Source organism: Microtus oregoni, unplaced genomic scaffold (genome assembly GCF_018167655.1).
Source record: "Microtus oregoni isolate MIOR12 unplaced genomic scaffold, Mior012 000009F_ref0000495, whole genome shotgun sequence".
In the NCBI taxonomy this organism is placed as follows: Eukaryota; Metazoa; Chordata; class Mammalia; order Rodentia; family Cricetidae; genus Microtus; species Microtus oregoni.
This window is the reverse complement of record NW_024543068.1, coordinates 26,736,840-26,764,456: the sequence shown is the minus strand read 5'-3', so window position 1 is coordinate 26,764,456 and position 27,617 is coordinate 26,736,840. Positions and strand designations below refer to the sequence as shown.

Below are 27,617 nucleotides of genomic sequence, written 5' to 3'. Positions count from 1 at the left end.
CTTGCAATCTGAGTAATGCCACCACAGAGGGTGTTTTAGATGCAGCTGCCACCTTGAGGACTTTGGCTTTGAGCTGACAGCTACTCAGACTACTTTAAGAAGGTTCCATCACAGGATGCATCCATGCTTTCTTTGCACATCTCAAACCTGGCCTGTGAACCAGCACTCCTTTCTCCTTTCCATGTTATGTATGAATAAGAAACTGTGTTTCCAGAAACAATTACACTAAGAAAAATGATGTCTACAGAACTGTTATTTTTTTTTCAAAGCTAATCTTAATTCCTCAGTTTCTCCTTGACTATATGAGTGAATTAGGTCCTTTAATCAAATCCCAATGGAACATTTAATATTTTAAAGTCAATACTTTATGTAAAAAGCAAACTAAACTCACTAGACAAAACAGATTTCAACTTTGTACATAAAACCTTGGGTGGGGGAACCTAATACTTGAAGAAAACTGGAATTAAGTATACCAGGAGCAGAACGTATCAGAACAAGGATGGGCTAGCTATAGGGGCCAGAGACATGGTTCAGTGGCTAAGAGCAGGGGCTGCTTTTCCAGAGGTCCTGAGTTCAATTCCCAGCACCCACATAGCAGGTCACAATTGTCTGTAACTGTACTTCATGGGATCCAGTGCCCTCTTCTGATATTTATGATACATATGACATTTTTGATACATGAAAACAAAGCATCATATACATAAGATACATTAATAAATCTTTTTAAAAAGAAAACAGCTATATGGAATCACAAATGAAAAACTTCTTGAGAATAGCTAAATATTAAGCTTTTACCCAGTTCTTAAAAATATTAAAAATCTACAGACTCAAGAGTGAGTGAGTCAGAAGTGAGTGTTCAGTTTGTGACAGTCAGAGGGAGAGCTCTTACACCCTGGTTAAGAGGAAAAACTGTGATTCTTAGACTACCCAAAAATGTGCAACATGGAAAAATATGATTGCTGGGTGTGGTGACATATGTCCACAATCCCAGCACTCAGCGGGGCGGGGGAGGAGGATAATAAATTTGAAGCTAATGTGGATCACATAGTGAAACCAAATCTCAAGAAAAACCCTAACATTCTTTTGATTCACTAAAATAATACAAGGAATAACCAGAGGTCATTTCAGTAAGGGAAGGTGTTCTGAAGCGGTGTTTCTGAACAAGGTTCTGTGCAGCAGGAAATACAGCAGGAGAACATGTATCCCAATTAAACGAACATTCCCAAACCTGGAGTGACAGCACACAGTATTTAATTATAACCCTTACTATAACTTAGTCAAGTCCAGCAAAAACACATCTACTGACCTCAGATTTAAAAACACCTGAGATAACAGCAAATTAAAGACAAAAATCAGGAAACTGCACATATTAACAAATACCATGCATACATACATCTGCTTATCAGTCTCTGGAGTAAAGGAGTAAACAGGGGAGCCCAGCTTGGGGAAGGAACAATACCTCTTCAGCTGACCCGGCACACAAAGAATGGAAAAGCAGCCCATTCCAAAAAATAGACTCACAACGGAAATTACAGGTCTGAGTTGTGTAAAACTGACAATATTCACAATGAGATGTCCACAAGTCCCTGGGGCATGGAAAACAATTGGGCTGGGAGACAGTGTGCTAAGAGATGTTTAAGATAAAGGAAGTGCCGTCAGAGAGTAAAAACTTGGGAAGCTCAACCAGTAACACATGCCAGGGAACTGAAAATACATTTTAAGATATTGGTTATTGGTCAGCGTGAGTGTTTCAGCTGCATGGACGTCTGTATCCAATGTGCATGCAGTAACAGTGGAAGCCAGAAGAGGGCGTCAGGTCCCTTAGGACTGGAGTTACAGGTAGTTGTGAACCACCATGTGGATACTGGGACTTGAACCCAAGTCCTCTGGAAGATGAACCAGTGCTCTAACCTGCTGAGCCATCTCTCCAGCCCTCCCTAGGTCTGTGTTTGATAGAGGATGATATAAAGAATATCAGTTCAGGTCTGAGAAGATGGCTCAGTGGGTAAACCATTTGCCACCCAAGGGTAAGAACCTGAGTTCAAGTCTCCAATAACCACTCTGAGTATCAGGTGGATGTGGTGGCCCACCTATAATCCCTATGCTTAGAAGGTAGAGATGGAATTCTCTGGGCAAGCTTGCTGGCTAGACTGACCAAACTGCTGAGAGACCCTGCCTCATATACAATGTGGAGAGTGATAGAGGAAGACACCCAACAACTTCTGGCCTCCAGCCATACCTGCGCACACATATGCATACATGCACACCATATACAAAAATGCTGAATTTGATATAGTACTATAGGGGGAGGGGAAAGGTATACCTGTGTGCTCACTGTTTTGCAACCCTGATTCTTACCTCCCAGGCTCTCTACAAGCTCTACAGTGCAGCAGCAACCCACAGACACCTGTATCACCAAGCTTTTCCTGCACCAAAGTCAGAGCCCACTGAGCAACCAGAAAAGAAGAAAATCTAAGTCGATTTCAGTGCATGACCACTTGCCACTTAGCTATCAAAGTCTGTTTCCATGCAAACATTCAAAGTGCTTTTTTCTGAGCAGAATGAAAGCCACACACCCGAGGACTCCGACGGTTCAATCCTTTACTCCAGTGACTGATAAGCGGATGTATGTATGCATGGTTATTTGTTAATACGTGCAGTTTCCTGATTTTTTTCTTAAAATATGCTGTTATCATTTCAGGTATTTGTAAATCTGGGGGCAGTAGAAGTGTTTTGCTTGACTTTACTAAGTTCTGCTCTGGGTTATAATTAAGTATTGCGTGAGAGCACTCCAGGTTTGGATATGCTCATTTAATTTCTATAGAATATTTTAGTTATTTTGCATAGCTATTTGTTAAAGTACAGCATAACTCAGCAGGCTTGATTTAATCTATATAATCTTATACATACCAGAGGCTCTTATCTTGAAATATATTTAAGAGCTTAAAGTTGCTTTACCAAAAACTATACATTGTTTCTTTTATATTTATGATTTAATATAGAATGTAAACCTCTTGATCAAAAATGCACAAACATTGTTTGTATGTGTTTGAGTTTCCCTGCACTGTCTGTTTTTTCATTTGGTACATCAGAAATGTATTCTTCATAGGTTTATTCTTTTAATATGCCAACTATTAAACTTTACTCTGGTTCCTAACAGTAAAACAAATGCTTACTGACTCTAGAACTATTGGGGGTGCTGATGTGGCTTGAAGGGCTCTCTCCACTTTAATTCAAGATACATTTTCTTTCTGATAACACTTCATGAGAACTGTAGGTGTTTAGGATGGCATGGCCATACACTATTTCTGATACCATTTCAAACTTAAGAAATATGAGCTAATCTTGTTAGGTTCTTTCCTGTGACTTGGTTTAAAAAAAAGTTTCATTTTATTGTTTCATATTTTTAGACACAGTTCTGCCATGCAGCTCAGGCCAGCCTTTAACTGTGATCATCCTGCCTCCCTCCCCAAGTCCTGAGCTTACATGCATGTGCTGCTGTCTGCAGCATCCTTCCAGGTCATGGAAACCGTGAGTCTATAATTTCTTTCTTTTTTTTTTTTTTTTTTTTTTTTTTTTTTTTTGGTTTTTCGAGACAGGGTTTCTCTGTGGTTTTGGAGCCTGTCCTGGAACTAGCTCTTGTAGACCAGGCTGGTCTCGAACTCAGAGATCCGCCTGCCTCTGCCTCCCGAGTGCTGGGATTAAAGGCGTGCGCCACCACCGCCCGGCTTTATAATTTATTTCTTATGACTGAAATCTTTATGGAGTTTTATTAAGTAAATCAGACCCCTTAGAGGAAAATAAAAAATGAGGTGGGAGGTGAGTCATGGTGACACACACCTTTAATCTCAGCACATGGGTGGCAGAGGCAGGTGGATCTCTGTGAACTCGAGGCCAGCCTGGTCTACACCATGAGTTCCAGGACAGCCAGGAACACACAGAGAAACCCTGTCTTGAGAACAAAAAGGTTTTCAAGAGAGGGGAAAGTAGTAACGGAAGAAAGGTAATGCTTCTTACGGATCTGGGAGCCCTCAAACAGGCATTAACTGTGTCAGTAATGGTGAACAAAAAGTCACAGGGACAGGAGAGACAAGCAGTTCATAAGCTGTGAGTCCGTCCTTTAGAGACACCCGGCCTTATGCTCAGTAAACTCCCTTTCCCACCATCACACTTCAACCTCCCTTCACTGTAGGCTTCCTTGGCTACTGGGCCTTCTGAACAGAAAAGCATCAAACATAGTACTGACTCTAAAACATCAAATTATGGACTCAAGGACCAGACGGTTTCCACAAAAATATATTTAATAACTTGTTATATAAAATCAAACACAAAATTTTATCAATAATTCAAACTCACTTCTAACAAGGAGTGCTTAAATTTAGGAAAACTAAACTAAAATATATACATATTCACAACAATTGTAAGAACAACTGAAGAGCTAGGAAACTCACAGAATTCTAGATTTACAGCTGGAAGGTTCATAAATTTATCTTAATCAAGTGTTTGGCACTAATTATAAACAAGTATAAGCCAAAGGCAAGAAAAATGGGGAAGAATGGCCTGTCTAAACCTTTATGACAAATACTTCTCTAAGATAGAAAAGACAATATAAAACTTACAAGTGACCAAGAGTTCTTACTGGATCCCTGATTGTCATTTTTGGCAACTTAGCCCAGCCTGGTGCAGGCAGCGTACTATGTGGTCAGGAAGCCTGTGTTGTTTCACCGGAGCCTTGCTAACTGGAGTTCTGTGCTCTGGCTCAAAGGAAAGAAGCAGTATTAGTAACAGTTGCACAACCTTCCCCACACAGGCTAAGGCTTTGTGTTCAATGTATTGCTGAAAGGCTCTATCGCCCGCTGCAAAAGTGCCCCTTACATTAGGGAAGAGGGGGAGGAGATGACCATTGTATACAAGTCCATCACAATGCAGGTCCCAGCACACCCATGGGAATGGCCGATCCACCTTATTCCAGAAAGTACTTCACACCACAATTAAGTCCTCACCCTCTTCCTTTTTCTGCACAAGAAGGGTGTATTCCGTCAGAAGAGTGACTGTTTGCCAGCGCCTGGTTATGATGCTGTTTTCTTCCTGCATTCCTTTTCAAGACTACCAAAGCAGCTTCTTAATAGACAGCATTTGGAAATGTATACCATTATCAGCTCTTTAAATGATAAGACTGTTTTTTGGTTCAATAAAAGAAAAATTTTGGTAACAAAATATATGTAAAACTAGAATTTTATAATTCCAAAGAGTAAGTTGCCTTTATTATAACTAAAGTGGTTGTTTGCAGTCACTTATCTGAAAATATGTTAAAGCTCTTACAAAACTTGGATGTGATAAAGTTAACTTAAAAACTTCTTGCCATGCTGCTGGGCATACCACTGCTGTCTCTGCTTGCGGTTTTCCAACTCAGTGAGAAGAGCCTGTCTGTAGGCCTCGTACATCTTAACAATCTGCTCCAGTTCCTTCATGAAGAGTAACTTCAGCATTCCCTGGTATGTGTCCAGGTCAGCCAGCTGGAAGAGCTCCCACTTCAAAATGTGGTCATATCTGTCATAAAACAGTGTTCATAACATAATACATGTGCATTTACAACAATAAACTGGTACTTTTTATAGACAGTTGTATTATAAGTAAAACTAACTTTTATTTAAAAAATATTTGAGTTAGTAAAACTCGCCATTCAGATACTTTGTTTCTTTCGTTTTGAGCTGGGGACCTATGCTGACCTTGACCTCCTGGGCTAGAGTACCCTCCTGCCTCACCCTCCTCAGTGGCTGGGAACACAGGAGCATGCTACTGCACATGGCTCTAAATACACTCCTTTCCACTTCCCTCTCTCTTTTTAAAATGAATTTACATTTTTCTGTGTATGAATGCTTTGCCTGCATGCATGTAAGTGCACTGTGTGCAGGCCTGGTGCCCAAGAAAGCCGGAGAAGACATCAGATGTCCTGGAACTGGAGTTTAGACAGTTTTTAAGTTATTATATGGTTCCTGAGAACTGAACCAGGGTTTTCTGCAAAAGCAGCAAGCACTCTTAACTGCCCTCTCTCTTTGCTATGTTAAAGTTAAAGCCTTTTTTTTTTGTTTAAACAGAAAAAGGGGAAACGATGTGGGAGTGTCATATCTCTTGATTTCATTGGTTAATCAATAAAGAAACTGTTTGCCCTGATAGGTTAGAACATAGGTGGGTGGAGTAAACAGAACAGAATGCTGGGAGGAAGAGGAAGTGAGCTCAGATGCCATGCTCCCCTCTCCCGAGCAGACGCGATGAGGCTCCAACCCAGGATGGACGTAGGCTAGAATCTTCCCAGTAAGCGCGTCTCGGTGCTACACACATTATTAGAAATGGGCTAGTCCAGGTGCGAGAGTTAGCCGAGAAGAGGCTAGATATAATGGGCCAAGCAGTGTTTAAAAGAATACAGTTTGTGTGTTGTTAGTTCTGGTGTAAAGCTAGCCGTGCAGGAGCCGGGTGGGACGAAAAGCAGGCCCGCAGCTCCCACAACACCTCAGTACACATTTTTTTTTTTAAAAATTTGAGAACTTTTTTTAACTTGAGATTTATTTTTATGTGTATGGGTGTTTTTGCCCACACGATGTGTCTGTGCACCACATGCATGCTTGGTGCCCACAAAAGCCAAAAAAGGGCACTGGATCCCCTGGAACTGGAATTTCAGACAGTGGAGAGCGGCCGTGTGGGTACTGGGAATTGAACCTGGGTCCTCTGCAAGAGCAGCCCGTGGCCTTAACAGCTGAGCCCTCTCTCCAGCTCCAAATACACTATTATTTTTAAGGAAGGGGAAAAAGCTGTTAAATATTACTTTAGGTTAAAGATTGCCCATCTATTTTAAGAATCAATTTTAATATTAGACCTGGGCAACCATGAATATCAACTGCAAACTATAATGGTTCTGTAATTTCCAAAATCCACATCCTATTTCAGTTTTCAGAGTGAATGTCCATGCTTAGTGGAATGTAAACACAGAAAGTCATGTACCTATGTTACCAAGTCATATCTCATCACTGCAGGGCAGACAAAAGCAAACATTAATTACAAACTCTAGGTTTATTTTCAATAATTACCTATAATCATATCTAATGGGTACATTTGCAATTTTATTCCAAAAGGACTATCTATCTAATATAAAAATATATATGGCTTCAAAAAAAAGATACTGAGTAGTGACTGAAGCAGCCGTCCTGGGTGCGCAGCAGGAAGCCCAGCAGAGCCTCAGGACAGCTTCGCTGGACCTCCACTTCCACGCTGGCCCTGAAGGACTGGAAACTTAACTAATCTAGACTCATTTCTTTGCAGAAACCTGGGCAACCTAACTCCTTGTGAACAGGAACTGAGTTGCACGAAGAAGCAGTTACAGCTCAAGCATTTCCCAGAACTGCTGTCATTCAGGTAGTTTAATTTACTTATAATATCCCTGAAATAAACTCTGAATTCCTAACAAAGAACTTAATCTCCAAGAGTGTTCTGCTTTGTTTCATCAGTATGCCAAGCTCTTACCTTGGTTTTTTTTTTTGGGGGGGGGGGGATATAAATACTACATCAGCTTACATGTTAATCTTATAAAAATGTAAAAACAATGAATATTAAACTTGTCTGCATTTAGTATTCTTATGTATCCATCACCGGAGGTCTGGACACAAAGTAATGAGGATTCAGACATCTCTGAAGAATTCTTACTTCTAATCAAAGAGTCAAACTTTGTAAGCTCTGATATCCTTTCTTAAATGTTACATAAAGTCCAATATTATAAGAAAAGCATGATACTTCTTTACCCCCACCCCCACCCAAGACAGGGTTTCTCTGTGTAGCCCTGGCTGTCTTAGAACTCATTATGTAGACCCCACTGGCCCCAAACTCAGAGGTCCACCTGCCTCTGCCTCCCAAGAACTGGGATTACAGGTCTGCACCACCACTGCCCAGCTAAGCAAGTACTTTTTAAAAAAAAAAATAATAATAATAAATTATTTATTTATTATGTATACAATATTCTGTCTGTGTCTATGCCTGCAGGCCAGAAGAGGGCACCAGATCCCATTACAGATGGTTGCGAGCCACCATGTGGTTGCTGGGAATTGAACTCAGGACCTTTAGTATTTAGTAGAGCAGGCAATGCTCTTAACCTCTGAGCCATCTCTCCAACCCCAGGCATGTACTTCTTAAGCCTGTTAAGAGACCCCAAAGACACTGGTGCTGAGTGCTCACTTACTTCACCGGGGCTCGGGCATAAACCTGAAGCCAGTCAGGAATTTCTGCAGTATGGTAAGGATTTGCAGGGACCAGGAGGGACTGATTTCTTTCAGTTTGCTGCGGCTGGTATGTGATAGGAGGAGGCTGATCATACCGAGGGACGCTGAAAAGAAAGAATTGACATTTATTAAAACAGAAGCCCTTCACCTAGGCCAGAAATTATGATGACTATACAGCTTTTAAGGTTTTTTAATGTGCTTTTTGGCCAAATCAAAATCTTCCTCCCCTAACAGAACTTTCTATGGTAAGGGTCTGAGTGTTTTTTTAACTATACTGTATGGACATACACTCCATCTTTTGGAAGCTGATATGCTATTAGTGATAGATAAACATCCAAGTTAAGGGGAGTGGGGTGAATAGGGATGGGCCAGAGACAGCTCCCCTGGACCTGGTTCCCACCCAGGTGCCTTCTCTCCCTTGCTTATTCTTCAGCTCTTCTGACACCTGGCCCTTTGGCCCAGAGATCCTCCTGCCCCTGCCCCACCCGGCCGCTCTCTGCATTCCCAACTCTAGCACTTCTCCTTTGGTTGGCAGTCAGGCTTGACCTATACACGAATGGGATGTGTTGAGAACTAGGCTACTCCCAAGGAGGTGGGGTAGGCTGTGGGTTGGGTGCCAATCTCAGGGTTACTTGAGCCAAGAGACCAAGCAAGGTGCCAATGTATGGGGATGCCTCCCACCCCATCCTCATACTATATGCTTTGAGCTAAGATATGAAGGAAGGACACTTAATAGCTAACCAGGCAGAATAGTTCAAAGAGGAAGAACCCATGAATACTTCCAGTGTAGCTCACACAGAACACTACAAGACACTCATAGACGCAGGCCTCCCGCAGAAGATGGCAGAAAGGCTTGATGAAATGTTTCAGACAGGGCTGGCAGCATAGGTTGATCTTGACAAAAGAGCAACCTATGCTCCTGCTTAAGAAGGCGCTGTCTAGACTACAGTAGTCCAAGGATGCACTATCTCATGTTCAGGGGACAAAGATTTTCTGTGGCATAAACCCAAAGCAAAAGTCTTCTCTCACCATTTTATACAAACAAAGGTGCAATTTTATGTGGAGTTATGAAGACCTAAAGCAAAGAGAGAAACAGGACAAGGTGCAAGAGTCCACAAAGGGGTCCGATGAAGCCTTGCTTGAGAAGATGGTTATACTCTGGATGTAACCACAGGACAGAGGAAGTATGGTGGTCCCCCACCAGACAGTGTGTACTCAGGTGTGGAACATGGAATTGAAACAGAGGTCTTCATAGGTAAAATCCAGGAGACTTGTGTGTGGATGAGTTGGTATCCCTTTGTAAGAAGGCTGGTCCCATCTGGGATCTATAGATCTATCTGGTTCTGTCTCATGATGGACCCACTCTGGTCAGGACAGAGGGTATGCGTCTCTCACCTTCTGGGGAAGGAAGCTGCCCCAGCAGCAGTTAAAACTGTGTGAGAGCTATGAAATTTGTCCTGGCAAACACCTGGGACTGTGCATTTCTGTGGCAAACAACAGACTTTCCAAAGAGAGTAAGACTAAAGAAAACATTCTGGAAGAGTTTAGTAAAGTCACAGATTTTACAGAGAGTTTGGTAGACATTATTCTCTATCATCAACCTGAAGATCACAAGTCAGCAGCATAAGCCAGACAATGACCCATGAGTGGAAAAGTAAAACTATGGGGAAATGTGGTGGTTTTGAATAAGTATGGCCTCCACAGACTTACAGATTTGAGTGCTTGGTCCACCAGGAAGTGGCACTATAGGAGGTGTGGCCTTGTTGGAGTAGGTGTGGCTTTGATGGAGGAAGTGTGTCACTAGGAGGACAAGTCCAGTGTCTCTCTTCCTCCTGCCTGCTGATCCGGATGTAGAACTCTCAGCTAGCAACATCTCCAGCACCATGTCTGCATCTGACTGCCACCATGCTTCCCAACATGATGATAACGGACTAAACCTCGGGACTGTAAGATAGCCCCGATTAAATGTTTTTCTTTATAAGAGTGGCTGGGTAATATTCTCTTCACAGCAATAGGACATTGACTAAATCACAGCTGAATGGGCTGACCCTGTGGAAGAACCAGATTCAAAAGTCATGGCTAATGTGAAGTTTTATTTGTGAAAACTTGGTTACTACAAAGACGGAAGAAATATTGGAAAAGTCATTTTCTGAGTTTGGAAAGCTGGAGTGAAGAAGTCAAAGATTATGCATTTTCTTCATTTTGAAAACAGAAGAGCTACTCTTGAGGCTCTGATTGAAGTGAATGGAAAAGAAGCAGAAGGGAAGGATTGAAATGTCTCAGCTAAGCCACCAGAGAACAGGAAAGAGTGCCAAGCTGCTAGGCCTGCAGAAGTGCTACGTATGACGATTACTCCAAATAAGATGCTGAGGCCATGGTGGGGGGAGAGGCAGATATGACTACCCTCCATACCTATCCTTTCATACTACAGTATGAAAGCTACTGCGATGATTACTGTGGTTATGATTATCACAGCTATTGTGGAGGATACAAAGATCCCTACACTATGGATATGATGACAATTATGCAGTGAGAGGAAGAGGAGGAGGGAGAGGGTGAGGTGTTACATCACCACTAAGGGGGCCCAGGAGCATAGTGTCTATGAGGTAGAACTAGCTATTCATGGGGAGTGGGTGTTGTGGAATATTATTTTAAGATGTGTTACATTTGTTTATGCTGTGGAATGCAAAGATATGTTGCATTTGTTTAACTTCGTGAAGCTGTGTTACTTTGCCTGTCTGAAACACCTGATTGGTCTAATAAAGACCTGAACAGCCAATAACAAGGCAGGAAAAAGGATAGGTAGGGCTGGCAGGCAGAATAAATAGGAGAGATCTGAGGAGAGAAGATAGAAAGCAAGAAAAGGAGGAGAGGAGGACTTCAGGGGCTAGCTACATAGCCAGCCGTGGAGTAAGAAGTAAAAGAAATACAGAAATAGAGAAAGTCAAAAGCCCAGAGGCAAAAAGGTAAATGGGATAATTTACATTAAGAAAGTTGGCTACAAAGAAGTCAACCTAAGGCTGGGCAGTTCTAAGTAATATGTCTGTGTGATTATTTGGAAGCTGGATGGTGGGCCCCCAAGGAGTAAAAGAGTAAAAAACAACAAGGGGGCATATTTATGACCACCAAGAGACTCAAGAAGTGGTAAAGGGGGTCGTGTGGAACAGCAGAGGCCATGGTCCTTGTGGGACTCAGAAACTAAGGGGGCAATGTAGGAGGCAAGAAAAAAGGAGATGGATACAACCAGCCTGACTCCAGGTGTCCTAACCTATAGATCAGCAGCTCAGCAAGGTGGCAACTATTATGTTAACTGTGGTTACAATAATGACCGAGAATTTTATCAGGATATTTAGAGGCAACAGTGGAAATGGACAAGTGAGAGCTCCAAAGGATACTGGCAGGATTGGCTCTAGATCTATCTATATTCTTCAAAACAAAATTGGCTTAACTGTTCCATCTTGAAGTAGTAGTTTGCTGCCATTTGTACTCAGGTGAAGAAATCATTATTGTGTACATACTCCAGGCTTTTTATTTTTCTTCTTTCCATAAATGCTCTTGAACATTATTGGGCTCTCAGAGTTCCCTTACTGTGGGGTTATTATGCCTTTATTGTTCAGGCTTCATTTTAGCTTCGAAACAATCTGTTAAATCAGAACCTTTGGTTTGGACAGTTTTACTTTTCTGGATTCAGAACAGATTTCATAGGTGTATGAAGTATGCTGTAAATAAAGGTACAAGCTAGTGCTCTGCCTTAGTCTTCAGAAAGGAAACTGAACAGACTTAAGGCTTTCTGTATTGGAAATAAGCTATGTGTGTACAATTAGCATTGTCACAATTTCGGACATTTTTGAAGTCTGCTCTACAAAATTTATTTGGCTTATATATCAAAGCCATGATAGTTTGTTCTTTGATGTGATTGTATTTCCAATTTCTTGTTCATGTGAAATTTTAATAAAACTCAAAAATCTACAAAAACAAGCAACAACATAAACACCAAGTTAAACCTTTCTTATTTTAAGACATTTCTTCTGGCTGGTATTCCTTCTTTTTAAGAACAGCTTCAAAGGTGAAAAAAAAGCTAGTCTTAGTTTTAACCTTTATCCTTTATACAAGGCTTACAGGCAGAGATTTTTGCAAATAACTCGTGATTTGCCAACATATACATTAGGAAGGTCTATAGCTTTACTCAAAACAAAAGAGGATTGTTTTCTCCTTCCTGCTAACCGAAAAGGTGAGGTCAGGGTATATAGTGCAGCAGGACTGGGCATTGTGCCAGGTTAGGAAAGCAACTGGGAGTTGCCTAGAGCCTACTTTAAATCATAGAGAATTAAAAAGGATCATGTTTCAATTAGCACTAACAGCCTGTGTAAGCTGAGTAGGGAGGAATAGTTGTATAGGACTGAACTGTTAAGGGGCAAAGTACTCAACACCTGCAGGCTACAGAGTGAATTCTGGGACACCAGACTGAGCTATTTCAGGCAAGAAGACAAAACAAATGAATCTGCCTCTAAACATAAAAAACGTGAATATAGGGGGCTGGAGAGATGGCTTAGAGGTTAAGAGCACTGGCTGCTCCTCCAGAGGTCCTGAGTTCAATTCCCAGCAACCACATGGTGGCTCACAACCATCTGTACTGAGATCTTGCGCCCTCCTCTGGCCTGCAGGCATACATAGAGGCAGAATGTTGTATACATAATAAATAAATAAATCGAAAAAAAAAAAGTGAATATAAAAAAGGTCACTGCTTGCTTAACTGGCATTAAAATAAGGTCTAGATTATACTATGGTTAACGGTCTGTTTATTTTAAGATTATTTATATCTCTTATAGATTATTATTTATAAATAATCTATAAGATTATTTATACACACACACACACACACACACACACACACACACGGAGTGCCTGTGGAGATCTGAAGTAGGGTGTCAGATACCCTGGAGCTAGAGATACAGGCCACCATACAGAACCCTGACAGAGGCTCTGGGAACCAAACTCAGGACCTCTGAAAAAGCAGCAAGTGTTCATGATGACTGAGTCATTGCTCCAACTCTGTCATTTTAAAGATAACATGAAAATTGCACTAATTATATCTTCAACATTTTTAATAAGTGGATCCAAAGGGAAATGGTAATTGATACCATATGCTTTGAAATCAAATATGCCTGTGTTTTGAGACAAGATCTCAATATATAGCCCTGTCTATAACTCTCTATGTAGACCAGGCTGGCCTTAACTCCCAAGTACCAAGACTGAAGGTGTGAGACCATGCCCAGCCTGTGTTTTAATCACGTATAATGTGTATGAAATGTAGGAGAACTGCCTTACTGTACTTTACTTCTACCTCCTGATTTGTAAAAGTGGACAATAAATTCTTACCACAGATGACTTTTCCCAAGAGCTAACGGACTGATGTCTAAGTTACAGGTTCTGTATAAAGACTGTCATATAATCCAGCAGTTATTAATGCTACTCTGTGAACTGGGAAGTGGAAGTGCTGACTTTCTGAGAGGACAGTCATTTGGAAAACTTTATAAACCATCAACACGTTACAATGATATCGGGTGTGAGAAACAGAGGGTGGCCTTTTAAATCTGGCTGGAAGACTGCTAGTGTGGGACAGCAGACCATACCCATGGGCTCAGTTCTTCAACAACTTCATTCAATAAAGCTGGCTGCATGCTACCAAATGTAAATCACTGGAAAAAAATACTTTCAAGGTTGAGTCACTAAATATAAAATGTTTAAAGCAATACACTGATAATGTTAACCCTGTTTAGAATTAGCCTTGGTAATTCTAAAATGTATTTTCATGAATTTATTGTTTCTTAAAATTATGATCCATCATAACCAACAAACTGTATTAGTCAGATGACCCTAGGCAGTACCTATCAATGTGCTTATGGCATTTTTACCCACTAGTACTCAGTTCTTGCAGCTTAAACATCATTAATGTGAAATATTTGTTTCTTCACTATTAAGTTAATACAGTTTTATATGTACTTTGAAGTACAGTGTCTATTTTTCACTTACAGCAATCTCAACTGGATTAACCAAGTTTCAACTGCTCAATAGCCACACATGACAACTGGCTACAATACTAGATAGCACAAGGCTTAAAGTATCATTCAGAACAGCCCAAAGAATTGCTGGTTGTATGTACTAAGAAGCTAGACTGTTCCATTCCAACTTTTACTTCAGTAGGAAAACAACATGAAATTGTGTCAGAACAGGAAGATGATGTCAAAATTTTGAAGTATATTCTGACTTACTAGGAGGTGGGTCTACCTGATGAGAATTTAAGATGAACAAACAGGTGATTATTAACTTTAATTTCTGGGTATCTACAACAAAAGGCTTCTGGCATCTCTTCTAGTTGGAATATGATCCCAAAGACATTTGTTTCAGGTTTCTCAGAAAAAATATTTTTAAAATCTAATTATTAAAATCATTCATTACTAAAATACACCTAGGATAAATTATCAATTTTGAGAAATAACTATTTAAAATCTCAAGCTTCAAGATGCTTATCTCTTCATAAAATGTTAGACCAAAATCTAACAAGGGATGTTCTTAAAATAGAAAGCCAGAAATGAAGCAGCTACTTTACCTGGGAGCACAGGGGTGCCTGTATTGAGCCCTTTTATTTGTGTGATCCACATAATAGGTTCCAAATTCTGATGACTCTACGCGTTCCCATCCAGGAGGAAGCCCTTCTCGCTCAAGAGGATGACTCCAGTGAGTTGTGTTTGTGTTATGATCTATGTAGTACTTTCTCCCTCTCATTGTCCAGTCCACAGACCAGCCAGGGGGAAGGGGGAAATCTTCAGATCCATGGTTAGTTAAATTCCCTAAAGATGTAGCAGCAACTCTCCCAATACCTGCAGAGAAAAGAAAATGAAGCAAGTGTTCAATTATCTGTTATTTATTTATTTATTTTTGGATTTTCAAGACAGGGTTTCTCTGTAGCTTTTGGTTCCTGTCCTGGAACTAGCTCTTGTAGCCCAGGCTGGTCTCGAACTCACAGAGATCCGCCTGCCTCTGCCTCCGAGTGCTGGGATTAAAGTCGTGCGCCACCACCGCCCGGCTTATCTGTTAAAATTTATGATTATCTCAGTATAAAATTTCCACAGCATTAGTCATTACTATTAAACTAGAAGGAGAAAGTAGAACTGGATTTTGAAACAAATACGAGTTTTTGTTTGTTTGAATCTTCTGTCACAAGGGCACAGGAATACTTAAATATTTATACTACTAAAGGGAAAAGTGAAGACAGGAAAAATCTCAGTCAAGATTTAAGATCTGACATTTCATCTAAAAAATAAAAAAGGAAAGAGCAAAAATAAGCTTGCAAAACCATTCCCAGTTTATAATTGTTTTAAAGAATCTAGCTATGCCCTAGAATTATTAAGTGGGATTATCAAGGGAGGTCATACAGTCAACATGCCTGACCACAACTAGAATAGGAGTTAATGAAATAACACTTACAATGGCTCTTAAAAATCATGTCAAGTTTCCACTTAAGTGATGTGTTTTAAAATATATACCATGTATTTTATATCTTTGGTTAAGCAAAATGTTTAACTTTAAGAAATGGCAATAAACTCATTTTTCAACTCCTCTGAAATTATACTGACAATATGCTGAAGTGTTAGAATCCCCTGCTCAGATTAGAAGAGCAGTGGTTTTTTTTTTCAGTCATTTTGGTATATGTGTAAACAGCAACAACAAAAAATAATTTAGAAGAAACATTAAAATTAAGGTATGTTTGCATAGAAATGCCTCTATTCAAACTCTGAAATTCTAAAGGATGCGATATAAATTTACAAACAAATATTTGTTATTGGCAGGCGTTTTAAAAACTGTATTCACTTAACACATAACATAATGGTAAGTGCAGAAGGCTAGTCACTGCAGCATAGTCTATAGAAGGCTGACGATGAGCCAACAATGACAGAGTAGATGATTATACTACTGGATGCACAGGTCAGAGCACAGTGCTGGGCTGCACACCACACATGAAGATACTCTCTACTTCTACCCTGAGAGATTAAGAGTAGAGCAGTCAGGCATGGTGACTCTTGCCAGTAACCCCAGCACTTGAAAGACTCTGGAAGAAAGAATGCCACAGGTTTGAGGTAAGCCTAGGCTGCACAGTGAGTTCTAGGCCAGCTTGGGCTAGAGAGAGCCCTGTCTCCTACTTCTCTATCCCCCCAAACAAGAAGTGAAAAAGTGCAGGCAATATGCTTCCTTTTTATAGTAATACTTAAACTAATCATGGGCCCCACCATCCCAGACTCCTGGTATTCACCTGTCCTTGTGAGCAATACTTTATGACAGAAAGGATGGTATGTGACTTCTGATACTAAGATACAAAAGATCAGGCAGCTTCTGTCCCTGTCAGGCTCACGTGCTTCCCCATGGACCACTTGGTAAAACCAGCTGCTTTATGTCATAAATTGTGCATGTAATGAGGAACTGAGGCCTCCAGCAAAAATTAAAGCCTATTGTTACCAGCTTCGGGAGTAGTCTCTAAACTATCTAAAGACATGGATGTCACAGCCCTGGTGAAGCCCTACAACTTCATGAGGCCCCGAGTCAGAAGCACACAGCTGAGCTGCTGCTATCCAATCCACCTAAACTCAAATGTTTGTTGTTACTGAGTTTAGAGTAAAACATATCAAAAAAAAATCAATAAACATGAGGAAAAAAAATATATATGCACACATACATGTATTTATACCTATTTTCATAAAATGCTAAAATGTAACACTACAACAAAAATGAAACTGGTTATTTATAGAAGGAAGGATAATGATAGAAATGATTTTGTATCCCTGGATGGCCTGAACTATGTAAACCAGACTGGCCTCAAACTCATAGAGAACTGCCTGCCCCGTCTCCAGAGTTCTGGGATAAAGGTGGACAAATGAGTAGCATCTTAATTGTCACTGTAACAAACTATTTTCAGTATGAAAAAATATCTGCAAGCATGGCAACACAATGTGAACATACAAAATATCAATATCACACAGCAACACTCAACATGCTTAAAGATGGTGAATTTTATGTTTCACATGAATTTTATGTTTCACAATGATTTTTTTTAAAGCAAAAATTAAAAATCTAGGATCATTTAAATCAACAATAGTATAATGTTAGGGAATATTATTTTCAGGTGTGTGACCTTTGTTTACACTGCGTTTGTTTAATTCTGTGAGGCTGTGTTACTGTGCCTGTCTAAAACACCTGATGGTATAATAAAGAGATGAACGGCCAATAGCGAGGCAGGAGCAAAGATAGGTGGGGCTAGCAGACAGAGAGTACAAAGAGAAGAACTCTGGGAGAAGAAAGAGGAGCAAGAGAATAGGGAGAGAAGGAAAGTAGGGGCCAGCCACCCAGCCAGCCAGAGTAAGAAAGATAAAAGCCCTGAGGCAAAAGGTAGTGTGGATAATTTAAGAAAAGCTGGCTATAAACAAGCCAAGCTAAGGCCAGGCATTCATAACTAAGAGTAAGCCTTCCTGTGTGATTTGAGAGATGGGTGGCAGGCCCCTCAAAAAGCCAAAAGAGTAAAACATTATAAAACAGTATAAATTGATGAAACTGTTTTTAGAATGAATACCCAAATGTCTTTCATACATTTGTCCACTGAAAATTCTGGAAGCAATAATCCATCCAGTAGCAGCAAATCCCAATACTATGAAGCTAATCCCTAAGAAAAGGTTCCTTGAGGGCTCATTGATCAGTGGTTGATTCTAACTAAGTCTGACACAGAACAGGCACAAAAGGAGTCTGAAACATCCAACCACTTGGGCACATTAGAAGACCAAAGGAGAACAATCTCATGGGATGAGTGTCCACAGGGAGCAGTTCAAACAGAGAACTACCCATTATAGCAATTATCTACTAAAATCTACAAGTTCATGATGAAAAAACAACTAGTCCTAGGTCTGAGGGCAGCAATCACATGTGCTTAACATTCTGAAGTCTCAGAACTATTAAAAAGTAAAATATGGAAGTCATCTCGAAAATTTCTAATGTTCAAAGTTGGAACAACTTAGACAATAAATGACTCAAAATCACACTGTAACCCAAATTATAAAATAAACACATATATGTAAGATAGAAACTACAAAATGAGAAAAGAGAGAAAACTTACTTAATGGAAAAGTTCACATGTGAGGATACTTACAGAAGAACTGCACAGATTACATATCCCCACCCCAACAGGGAAAGCTCAATATACATACCCTCTTCAAAGTGCATTAGTGTTAGCGACCCCCATCCAAAAAAAAGAAAAAAAGGAGATAAAAGAGTCAATTCCATTGGAGAAATCTGCCAAAGTAATAGCACAAGGATATTGTGTACCTCTTTACACACTAGATTTTTTTCTTTCTCTTCTTCATCTCTCTTCCCTCCTTCTCCTCCGTCCTCTACCTCTCAAAGTCAGTAAAATAAGCTCAATCTAATCAGGAGAAAAATATCAGATAAAGTCATATTAAGGGGGCTCTATAAAATGTCTAACATGAATTCATCAACACCATCAGGACCACAGAAAATAAAATAACTGAGAAAGTGGCAGAGGCCACAGAAGGCTACAAAGACATGAGTGGATCTTGGAACAGAAAATGGATATTAATGAAAAACCTAGTTAAACCTTGGAACAAATCTTGGAATTAAAAGAGTTATCTATTATGTCATGAAGATGCCCCATAAAAAAAACATTTCATTACTTACCTTTGAAAGTGGCTGGGGTACCACTTTATTATTCTGAAAAATAGTAAATAAAAGGAAAGATCTAGTGTTTACCCCATCTTTCCTACATGAATAACCATCAAAGTACTTATAAAAGAAAACTCTTTAAGAACTCCAACTAATAAATTGGAAGAAATGATACAGTTTGTACAAAAAGGATCACTATTGACTTCCACAACCAACAGGTAGAGGTAAGTTTGGTGGAATCCTTCCTGGTGAGTAAACCAGGCTGACATGGAGACCAAGGGTTTTGATCCTATTGCACGTACTGGCTTTGTGGGAGCCTAGGCTGTTTGGATGCTCACCTGGAAGGAGGTGGGAGGTCCTTGGACTTCCCACAGGGCAGGGAACCTTGACTACTCTCCGGGCTGATGAGGGAGGGGGACTTGGTTGGGGGAGGGGGAGGGAATTGGGAGGCGGTGGCAGGGAGGAGGCAGAAATCTTTAATAAATAAATACCAAAAAACAAAGAGAGAAACCAGTCCTAACACAGGGAGTACGATGCACACAATACCACATCCACGAGGAACTCCAGCAGAGACTCGTTACCATTCCACATGAAGGAAAAAGGTTCCAGAGTTATTTTACCAAAGACCACAGTGTAAGAGCAAATGATGAGCATTACTAACCATATCATTTTAACAACAGAGTATCAATTATACTCTTCAAAGAAAACAAGCCAGCCACCAATTTTAATCAGTATGGGAAAAAAACTTCTGCTTCTGAGCTACAACTTAAAAAAAATCAGTCTTCCATAATTTAAATTAGTGCCAGAAAATAGTAACTGACACTTATCGGTAAATAAACAGCTTCTACTTGTATGGCTGCACTGTACAAATATGCTCCATCAAATATAAATAAACTAGGCATTCACAAGCTAAGGACAGGATTTTCCAGGAAGAATCAACCCATACTCTGTCTTTACGAAGCTTCACCAGGTATGCCTTCAAAAACCTTACCAACCAGGAAGCTGCCTAAGACTTAACATATGTAAATCTTAAAATTCTGGTTTCCAAATTCAATACCTAGAGATAGTAAAATGGATTCTGGAATGCTGAGTTCCATGAGCACCACGGTAACAGATACCAAAGACTACATTCTGTGTCATATTAGGACGCTGAGAAAGGGCTTTCAGGACTGAACTAAGACAACTGCTGCTTCTCTTGCTCACAACGATAAAGCTGTATCCGCTTCCACAAGGTGATTCTAGTTAACTAAATGCTTGCACATTTACTTGAATACAAATTCAGTACTTTTAAATAAACTCTGATAATAAACTTTCAGTTTAATTTCTTATAATTTTTATTTCTTTAGTAATCTTTAAAACCTTATAAAAACAAGTTTAGAACAAACTAACCAATTCAGCTAGACTGGCCAGTCAGCAAGGTTCAGAGATCCCTTGGTCTCTGAGGGTAAAAGTACTTCCTACTAAGCCCTAAGTTTGATTCCCAGGACCTACAAGGTGGAAGGAGAGAACCAATTCCTGCAAGTTTGTACACACACGTAAGTACACACATATGTATGTACACACACACACTGTACTGGCTAGTTTTATGTCAACTTGACACAAGCTAGAGTCATCAGAAAGGAGGGAGTCTCAGCTGAAAAAACACCTCTCTATAAGGCTTGGCTGTCCCAAGCCTGTAGGGCATTTTCTTAGTGATTGATGGGGAGGTCTCAGCCCAGTATGGGTGGTGCCATCCTGGGCTGGTGGTCCTGAGTTCATAAGAAAGCAGGCTGAGCCAGACATGCAGCACTCTGCCATGGTCTCTGCATCAGCTCCCCCTCCACGTTTCTGTCCTTTGAGTTCCCGTTCTCACTTCCTTTGACAATGATATAAAATTGTAAGCCAAATAAACCTTTCCCCCTCAGGTTGCTTTGATCATGGTATTTTAACATATTAACAGTAACCCAAACTAAGGCAGATGTAATTTTAAAAATTAGCTGCTCAGTGTTGGTACACACCTTTAATCCCCAGCACTTTAATCCCCAGGAGGCCAGCCTGGTCTACATAGCGAGTTCCAGAGCAGCCAGAACTACACACAGAAAATCCCTGTCTCGAAAAACAAAAACAAACAAACAAACAAAAAAAGGCAGTTTTTTTTTTTAACACGTGAGACTCAGAATGGAAGGAAGTCTACTTACAGTAAAAGCAGATGTTGGTTAAAACCTAAAATCAAATCTTACTTTATCATTTTTCAACAGTGTTTCTCTGTGTAGCCCTAGCTGTCCTGAAACTCACTCTGCAGACCATGTTGTCCTCGAACTCACAGAGATCTGCCTCCCGAGTGCTGGGATGAAAGGACGGCACCACCACCACCCAGTTACTTTTAAGATAATATTCCATTTGGAAAAATGCCCAATTAACTTGTACTTTCTTTGTATGTGTATTGTATATATAGTATGCATACAATACTGTGGTTGTGTACACGTGCACACAGGTTCATGTTGTGAGGCTTAGATCAGAGGCCTTTTCTTCACCTGCTCTCTAAACTTATTTTTGGAGACAGTGTCTCTCAGTGATGTGAAGCTCATGGTTTCAGCTAGGCTGGTTGGCCAATGAGCTTCAGGGATCCATGTATCTCTGCCTCAAGCCCACTGCTGGGTTACAGGAGCAGGCCACCATTCCTGGCAAGACTCTAGCGATGGGACTCAGGTCCTCATGCTTGCTCAGCTAACAGTGTAGGGCCCGAGATATCTCCCAGACCTTGTACTTTCTGTGACTGGGAAATTGTTTTAAAATCTGCCTTCATCACAAAAACGATGTCTGTTCCTAGGAGAGACTGAAGAAATTTAATTTATAGTATTTCCTCAATGATAGTTTACAAATCAGAATTTTAAAGTGAGATTTCAACTTGGTATTTCATTTCTTCATATTTAAAAGACAGAAAGTTAGCTGGGCAGTGGTGGCATACACCTTCAATCCCAGCACTTGGGAAGCAGAGGCAGGTAGATCTCTGTGAGGACAGCCTAGCCTACACAGTAAGTTCCAGGACAGGCTCCAAAGTTGCACAGAGAAACCCTATCTCAAAAACCAACCAACCAAACAAAGAAAATAACATATAGAAAGCTAAGGATAGAACAATTACAGGTAGAGTATCCCTTATCCAGATGCTTGTGACAATGGAGTTTTAGATTTTGGAATTGGTGTAGTATAATATCCTGGACATGTCTGAACATCCAATTCATGTAGTTTTTCTCTTATAAAGCAGTCTGAAGATAATTTCACATAGTATTTTCTGTGCAGCTGTCATGTTGGCAATGAACTACGAGGGCTTACTCCTGTAATCCCAGTACTAGGAAGCCAGAGGCAGGAGGATCATTCAACTAACAAATTGGAAGCTAGTTTGGGGTACATAGTAAATTCCAGACTAGCCTGGACTATACAGTGAGACTGTGTCTTAAAATACCCACATGAATGCACATGCAAAACTATTTTTTTTAAAAAACTGCCTTGGTATAGTGTCATGTTCATGCTCAAAAACCTTTTTAGACTTTTGGAGCTCTTCACGGGTCAAACCTCTGGACTGGACATTCCATCCGTTTGAGCTATCAGTGACACTGCCATACACATACAGGAAAGTGAGTTCAAGGAACTCAACAAATCAGCTATTCCCGTGGTTCTCAACCCTTTGAGGGCGAATAACCCTTCCACAGGAATCGCCTAAGACCATCGAAAACATACATATTTCTATTACAATTCATAACAGTAGCAAAATTACAGCTATGAAGTAGCAAAGAGGTACTTTATGGTTGAGGTCACCACAACATGAGGAACTGTATTACAAAGGTCGCAGCATTGGGAAGGTTGAGAACCGCCGGTCTGCATTAACAATAAACACAGCTGTTATTTCTCCTTCAGCTGGCAAACTTTGTCACATCAGTCTCCAGATCTGAAACCTCGGAGCTCGCTTCATTTCCTTTATTAGCACATCCTGTGTACCAGGGTGCTTTGCTAACCATATCTGACTCTTCTTTTTCCCTGATCTCTCCAGCCCTACTAGGGGCCTTGTTCTATGAATGTGGGTGTGTCCCACTTTCCCTTTGTCCCTTCCAATGTCTGAATCAGGGCCTCATTAATTTGCTTTAAAATATTAACCACTGGGGACTAGAGAGATAGCTCCGAGGTTAACGGCACTTGCTGGTCTTGCAGAAGATTTGGGTTCTGTTCCCAGGTCCCACATGGCAGCTGACATCCATGTATAACTCCACTTCTAGGGGATCTGATGCTCTTTTAGATCTTGAGGGCAGTGAACCGCTTGCATGCCTAGTGTCTGCAGAGGCAGAAGAGGGTATCAAATCTCCCCAAACTAGAGTTAAAGGACTATGAGCTGCCATGTGGGTACCAGCAAATGAACCCAGTCCTCTGGAAGAGCAGCCAGTACTTTTAACTACTGAGCCACCACCCCAGACATTTGACCTTGAAATGTGTATGGTTTCTTTGTTTCAAGTCTCAGCTTTCTGTTGCACCGCCATGAATCTCCATTTCCCCCTTATATCATATTTCTTAAAATATGTAAGAATATAGTCTCCTAAATATAAACCCACCCCGACTCTGTTTGCAATGGGTATTCTCAATTTTCTACCTAACATGTCTTTCTTCTACCCTGTTAATGTCAAGTCCAAGCTCAAAGGCTACTTCAAATCCTATCTGCTCCTTGGAGCATACATTCCTGCAAGTACTCCAGTTACACCATCTTTCTTCTGACTGTCTCTAACGGTTAGTACTACAAAGTATAGCCACTAATTGTTCCAGGACTATTGTGTATATGCTGGTTTTGTCTCCCTAAATAAGGTATCCCAGAGGATCAAGAAAATGCTAGACACATAATATTAAATGAAGGTAATTTTCCTATGGCCAAAACAGTTGTATTCCAAATTGTTGTGTCAGTTTATTAGAAGTGTGGCTGTTAAAAAGCCAATCAGCCTCACACATTTATCTTTATCCTGCCTACAATTTACTAGGTGGGAAAAGTTTTCTTTTTAGCTCGCACCACTTCATCTACAGTAATGAGCACTCTAGGAATCAAGTGGGCTGTCACATCCTTCAACTCCTGAAGGAGCACCTACAGGTCAGAAGGGAAACAGTGCAGCCCTGCACCACACAGTCAATATTTCCCGCCTGATACAAACGGCATGTTTCGCACACAATTAGCCACTTGGTGAGCCTTCTGACCAACCTGAGAAACGAGTATTGACTACAAAATCAGGTTTGGAGAAACAGCGCTAGGTCACTAAGCGTGCAATTACCCACACTGTGTATCCCTAGCACAGTTGATTCTGCCTCCCTTTTCCTTTCCAAGGTTTAAGACCAATTTGCCTACAGACTTACCTTTCTCACTCTACCAAATCTAAATCTAATTTCAATCTGACTAGAGACATTAAGTTTTTCATGTATTTAAAAGCCCAAAGTGTTAAGAGTCAAGATGGTCTTGAGATAAGCACCAAGTTTAATATGATGGCATAGTGAACAGATACAGAATTCTGCCATTCATTGTAGGTTAAAAACCACTAGCAAGCAAGCAGAAGCAAAAATGGCAAAATGGAATTTTTTTTTTTTTTTTGCTTTCCAAGAAAACCCATGGAAGATCACCTTTTAAATTAAAATATCAGTAAGTATAAACCAATGTGTTATTTATGATGTCGGGTTACCTGAAGTGTGCCTCCCCTGATTCAGTGGCATTCTTTGGAAGAGATCATGGTTGCAGTCATAGTATCTGTAGTCTTCCGGGGCACGCTCTCCAAGTGGCCGCCTTCTCTGACTATCAAAAAAGCTATCTGAATAAAAGTATCGGGAACCAGAGTCTCCATTCTCAACAGCAAGATTAACTTCTGTTAAAAACGACTGTGATGAGCAGTACTCTCGCGGGACATCCGCCAGGCTCCTGACAAGGTACGAGGAAGGGGCAGACAGTCCGTTGCTTTCTCTCCTCAGCACTTCGTGGGGTGTCCTTTGAATGGGAGTTCTCAGAAAACTCTGGTTTCTTGAAACTACTCCATCTCCAGAAGCTGAGAAAGCATTAGAGCTTGAATCTGGAAGACAGATGTCAGTCCGTCTTGGGATTGTTGGACCATGCCGAATGAACGAAGGCATGAGATCTGGAATCAAAGAATAAATCACCATTTCAGTAAATAGTACTCTTCTAAAGTTATTTGTTTATATCAAAATAACAAGGTCTTCAGAAAACAAATTTAAATTTTAAGCCAATATGTGTACTATTTTCCCAAGCAAATAAATTTATAATCTGCATTAATGTGCTGCGTGTAAGCTCAGCTACAACTGAGCTGATGTTGTATATTGCCATACATAATATGATACAATGTCAGGAAGACTGAAAATAATCTCACAAACCAATGCAGTCACCAGCATCACAGTTTGGTTTTCGTCTGACTTTAGTATGGCCAAGAATCTTTCTTCATGCAAACAAAATTTCATTACAATAAAAAATGCTCCTCCAAAACAAGGCAGATTTCTTTTAAAAGATTTTTAAATTAATAGTTTTGTCTTTCTATTTTCAGAATTACCCAGTTCTAGGTACAATTATCGAAACCAGAAAGCAAAACCATTCAGTGTGGAAACTGAAAAATAAAATCAAGTTCCAAAGATGTACATAAATGTTCAATCTACTGAAAAACAATAAGCCTGGAATATAGCTCCTTTCAGAACAGAGAATTCAAAACAAGATAATGGATTGCTGAAAACAGAATTAGCAATTGATCATCTTAGATTTCCTTAGATAGTAAGCAAATGCCTTTACAACAGAAGGAAATCTGGATATGGAGCATATTCTGAATTCATTAAGTAGACGATACTGGAAGGTGCCAGAGCTAACACTAGACTATCCTAACATTGGAATAATTAACAGTCGATGATAGAAACTGTACCAAGTATTCACTGAAAGATTCAAAAACTCAACATGTTGCATGATTTCAAGAAATGTTTAATAAACTTTATTTGCAGCAAAAAGCAAGCTAAAAAGAAAGACAAGCGATTACAAATAAAGTTTCAAGTTACTGGACATACCCACCAGACCAACTTTGTCGTCCAGCACTACAATTAGTAACATAACCTGGAAGGCTCCACACGTGGTCACAATGAAAAAATAATGCTGTCCACCCCTTTCTCCGTGATCTTGGGCAAATACTATGAACCTCTGTGAAGAGCTTTCCCAATTACAATATGAGGTAATGCTTAATTTAAGTCACCCGGTCACTACCAGCTTCCAAGAAGGAAATGTACGTTACTAACACAAGGGGCCCAGCTCCTAGGATGAGAACCAAAGGATTAGCTCCTTCTCTTCTAACTTCCGAATCCACACAAATCTTAAAAAGAAAACCAAGACGTTCAAGTTGAAAAATTCAGAGTCAACTACTTGGAAACGGAGAAAAGCTAGAGGAGGAGACAGAACATACCCTAGAAAGAGGAGGGAAGAAAGTTAGTAACCTGCCTGCTACGGCAGAAATTATTCTGAGTACTTTGCTTTTGGGGAATTTTAGGAGCAAAACCTACTCCGAATACTTCAGTGGCGAGGCGGCTCTGGACAGCCGCTACAAGTCTGTGTCTCGCCTAAGGGCAAAGGAGACCAGCCTAGAGTGTGGGCTACTGAGGGCGCGAGCGACTGCCGCCACGGTGGTCGCAGACCCCGGGCATGCCCCGACGTACCCAGCGGACAAGCGCCCGGGCCGGAGCACTTTTTTTCCCTCCAACAGCAGGCACCGCCGTGCATTCCCTAGTCTTCCAGCTCCACCCGGGGCTTCGCTGGGTCCCCCCGCCCGTCACCGCCCAGTGACACTCACTCCGCAGCAGGGGCGACGTCTCCTTCTTCACGTACTTGCCCTGCACCTCGGCCGGCTTGGACACCTCGTTTTTGGTTTTCTTGCGGGACAGCATCCTCGCCGACGACGCCCGTCCCGCCGCCGCCGCCGCTGCCCCAGCAGCCTCGCTAGGGCCGCGCGCTCGCCGCCCGCCGCCGCCTCCCGGGCCGGCGCCGCCTCCGCCTCGGCTCTCCGCCGCCTGCGCCCGCCCGCAAGCTCCGCCGCATGTTGGCGGCGCTCAGCGCGCCCGCCGCCGCTCACTCGCAGGGCAGCTCCTCCCGGGAAGTCAACCGGCTCCGCGACACCGCCGAGGGCCGCCCGCCAGGGCCATGGTCCGGCCGCCGCCGCCGCCGCCGAGAGCCGCTACCGCTGCGGTCGCCGCCTACGTCCGGTAAACTTTCCCCGCGCCGCTGGGAATGCCGGGAAAGCCGACGCCGCGCCAACCGCCCCTCCCCCGCCGGGCGCGGGCGCGGCTGCGTGCGGGGACTCGCGGCGGGCGGCTAACTGACTGAGGCTGGCGACCACGGCGACCTCAGCACGGCTGCGCGGGGCGGCTCCAGCCGCTCAGGAGCCGCGATCGCCCTGACCTGACCGCTCCCCGCGTCCTGGGCGCCGAGGGAAGGCGGCCTTCGAGTGTCCCGGGCTGGCGGGGACGCGGGACTTATGACTGCCAGGGCCTCACCTAGCAACACGGGTGCTCCTTCTAGTGACAGCGTGACGACTATGTAAACTGAGTCACTGTCGTCGTCGTCCCCCCCCCCCCCCACACACACACCCCTCC

General features: G+C 41.5%; 2 protein-coding genes and 1 pseudogene across 3 annotated transcripts in view; 2 read left to right on the top strand and 1 right to left on the bottom strand.

The window, feature by feature from the left end:
• The window catches only part of Atl1 (atlastin GTPase 1), a 74,138-nt gene extending 70,973 nt beyond the window's left edge, over positions 1 to 3,165 (top strand). For both annotated transcript variants that reach the window (XM_041657930.1, XM_041657929.1), the window contains one exon: positions 2,366 to 3,165. In XM_041657930.1, coding sequence (XP_041513864.1) covers positions 2,366 to 2,476 — 111 coding nt within the window. In that variant the 3' untranslated portion in view covers positions 2,477 to 3,165. The remainder of the gene's footprint in view (positions 1 to 2,365) is intronic.
• A 1,120-nt stretch (positions 3,166 to 4,285) lies between these two features.
• Sav1 (salvador family WW domain containing protein 1) lies at positions 4,286 to 27,335 on the bottom strand. Its single transcript, XM_041658505.1, has 5 exons — positions 26,819 to 27,335; positions 24,674 to 25,120; positions 14,878 to 15,148; positions 8,228 to 8,371; positions 4,286 to 5,550 (listed from the first exon to the last, which is right to left on the bottom strand). The coding sequence occupies exons 1-5, from the start codon at positions 26,910 to 26,912 to the stop codon at positions 5,343 to 5,345; spliced, it is 1,164 nt and encodes a 387-aa protein (XP_041514439.1). The 5' UTR covers positions 26,913 to 27,335; the 3' UTR covers positions 4,286 to 5,342.
• LOC121452453 lies at positions 8,461 to 10,826 on the top strand (annotated as a pseudogene).
• Positions 27,336 to 27,617: the final 282 nt, after the last annotated feature.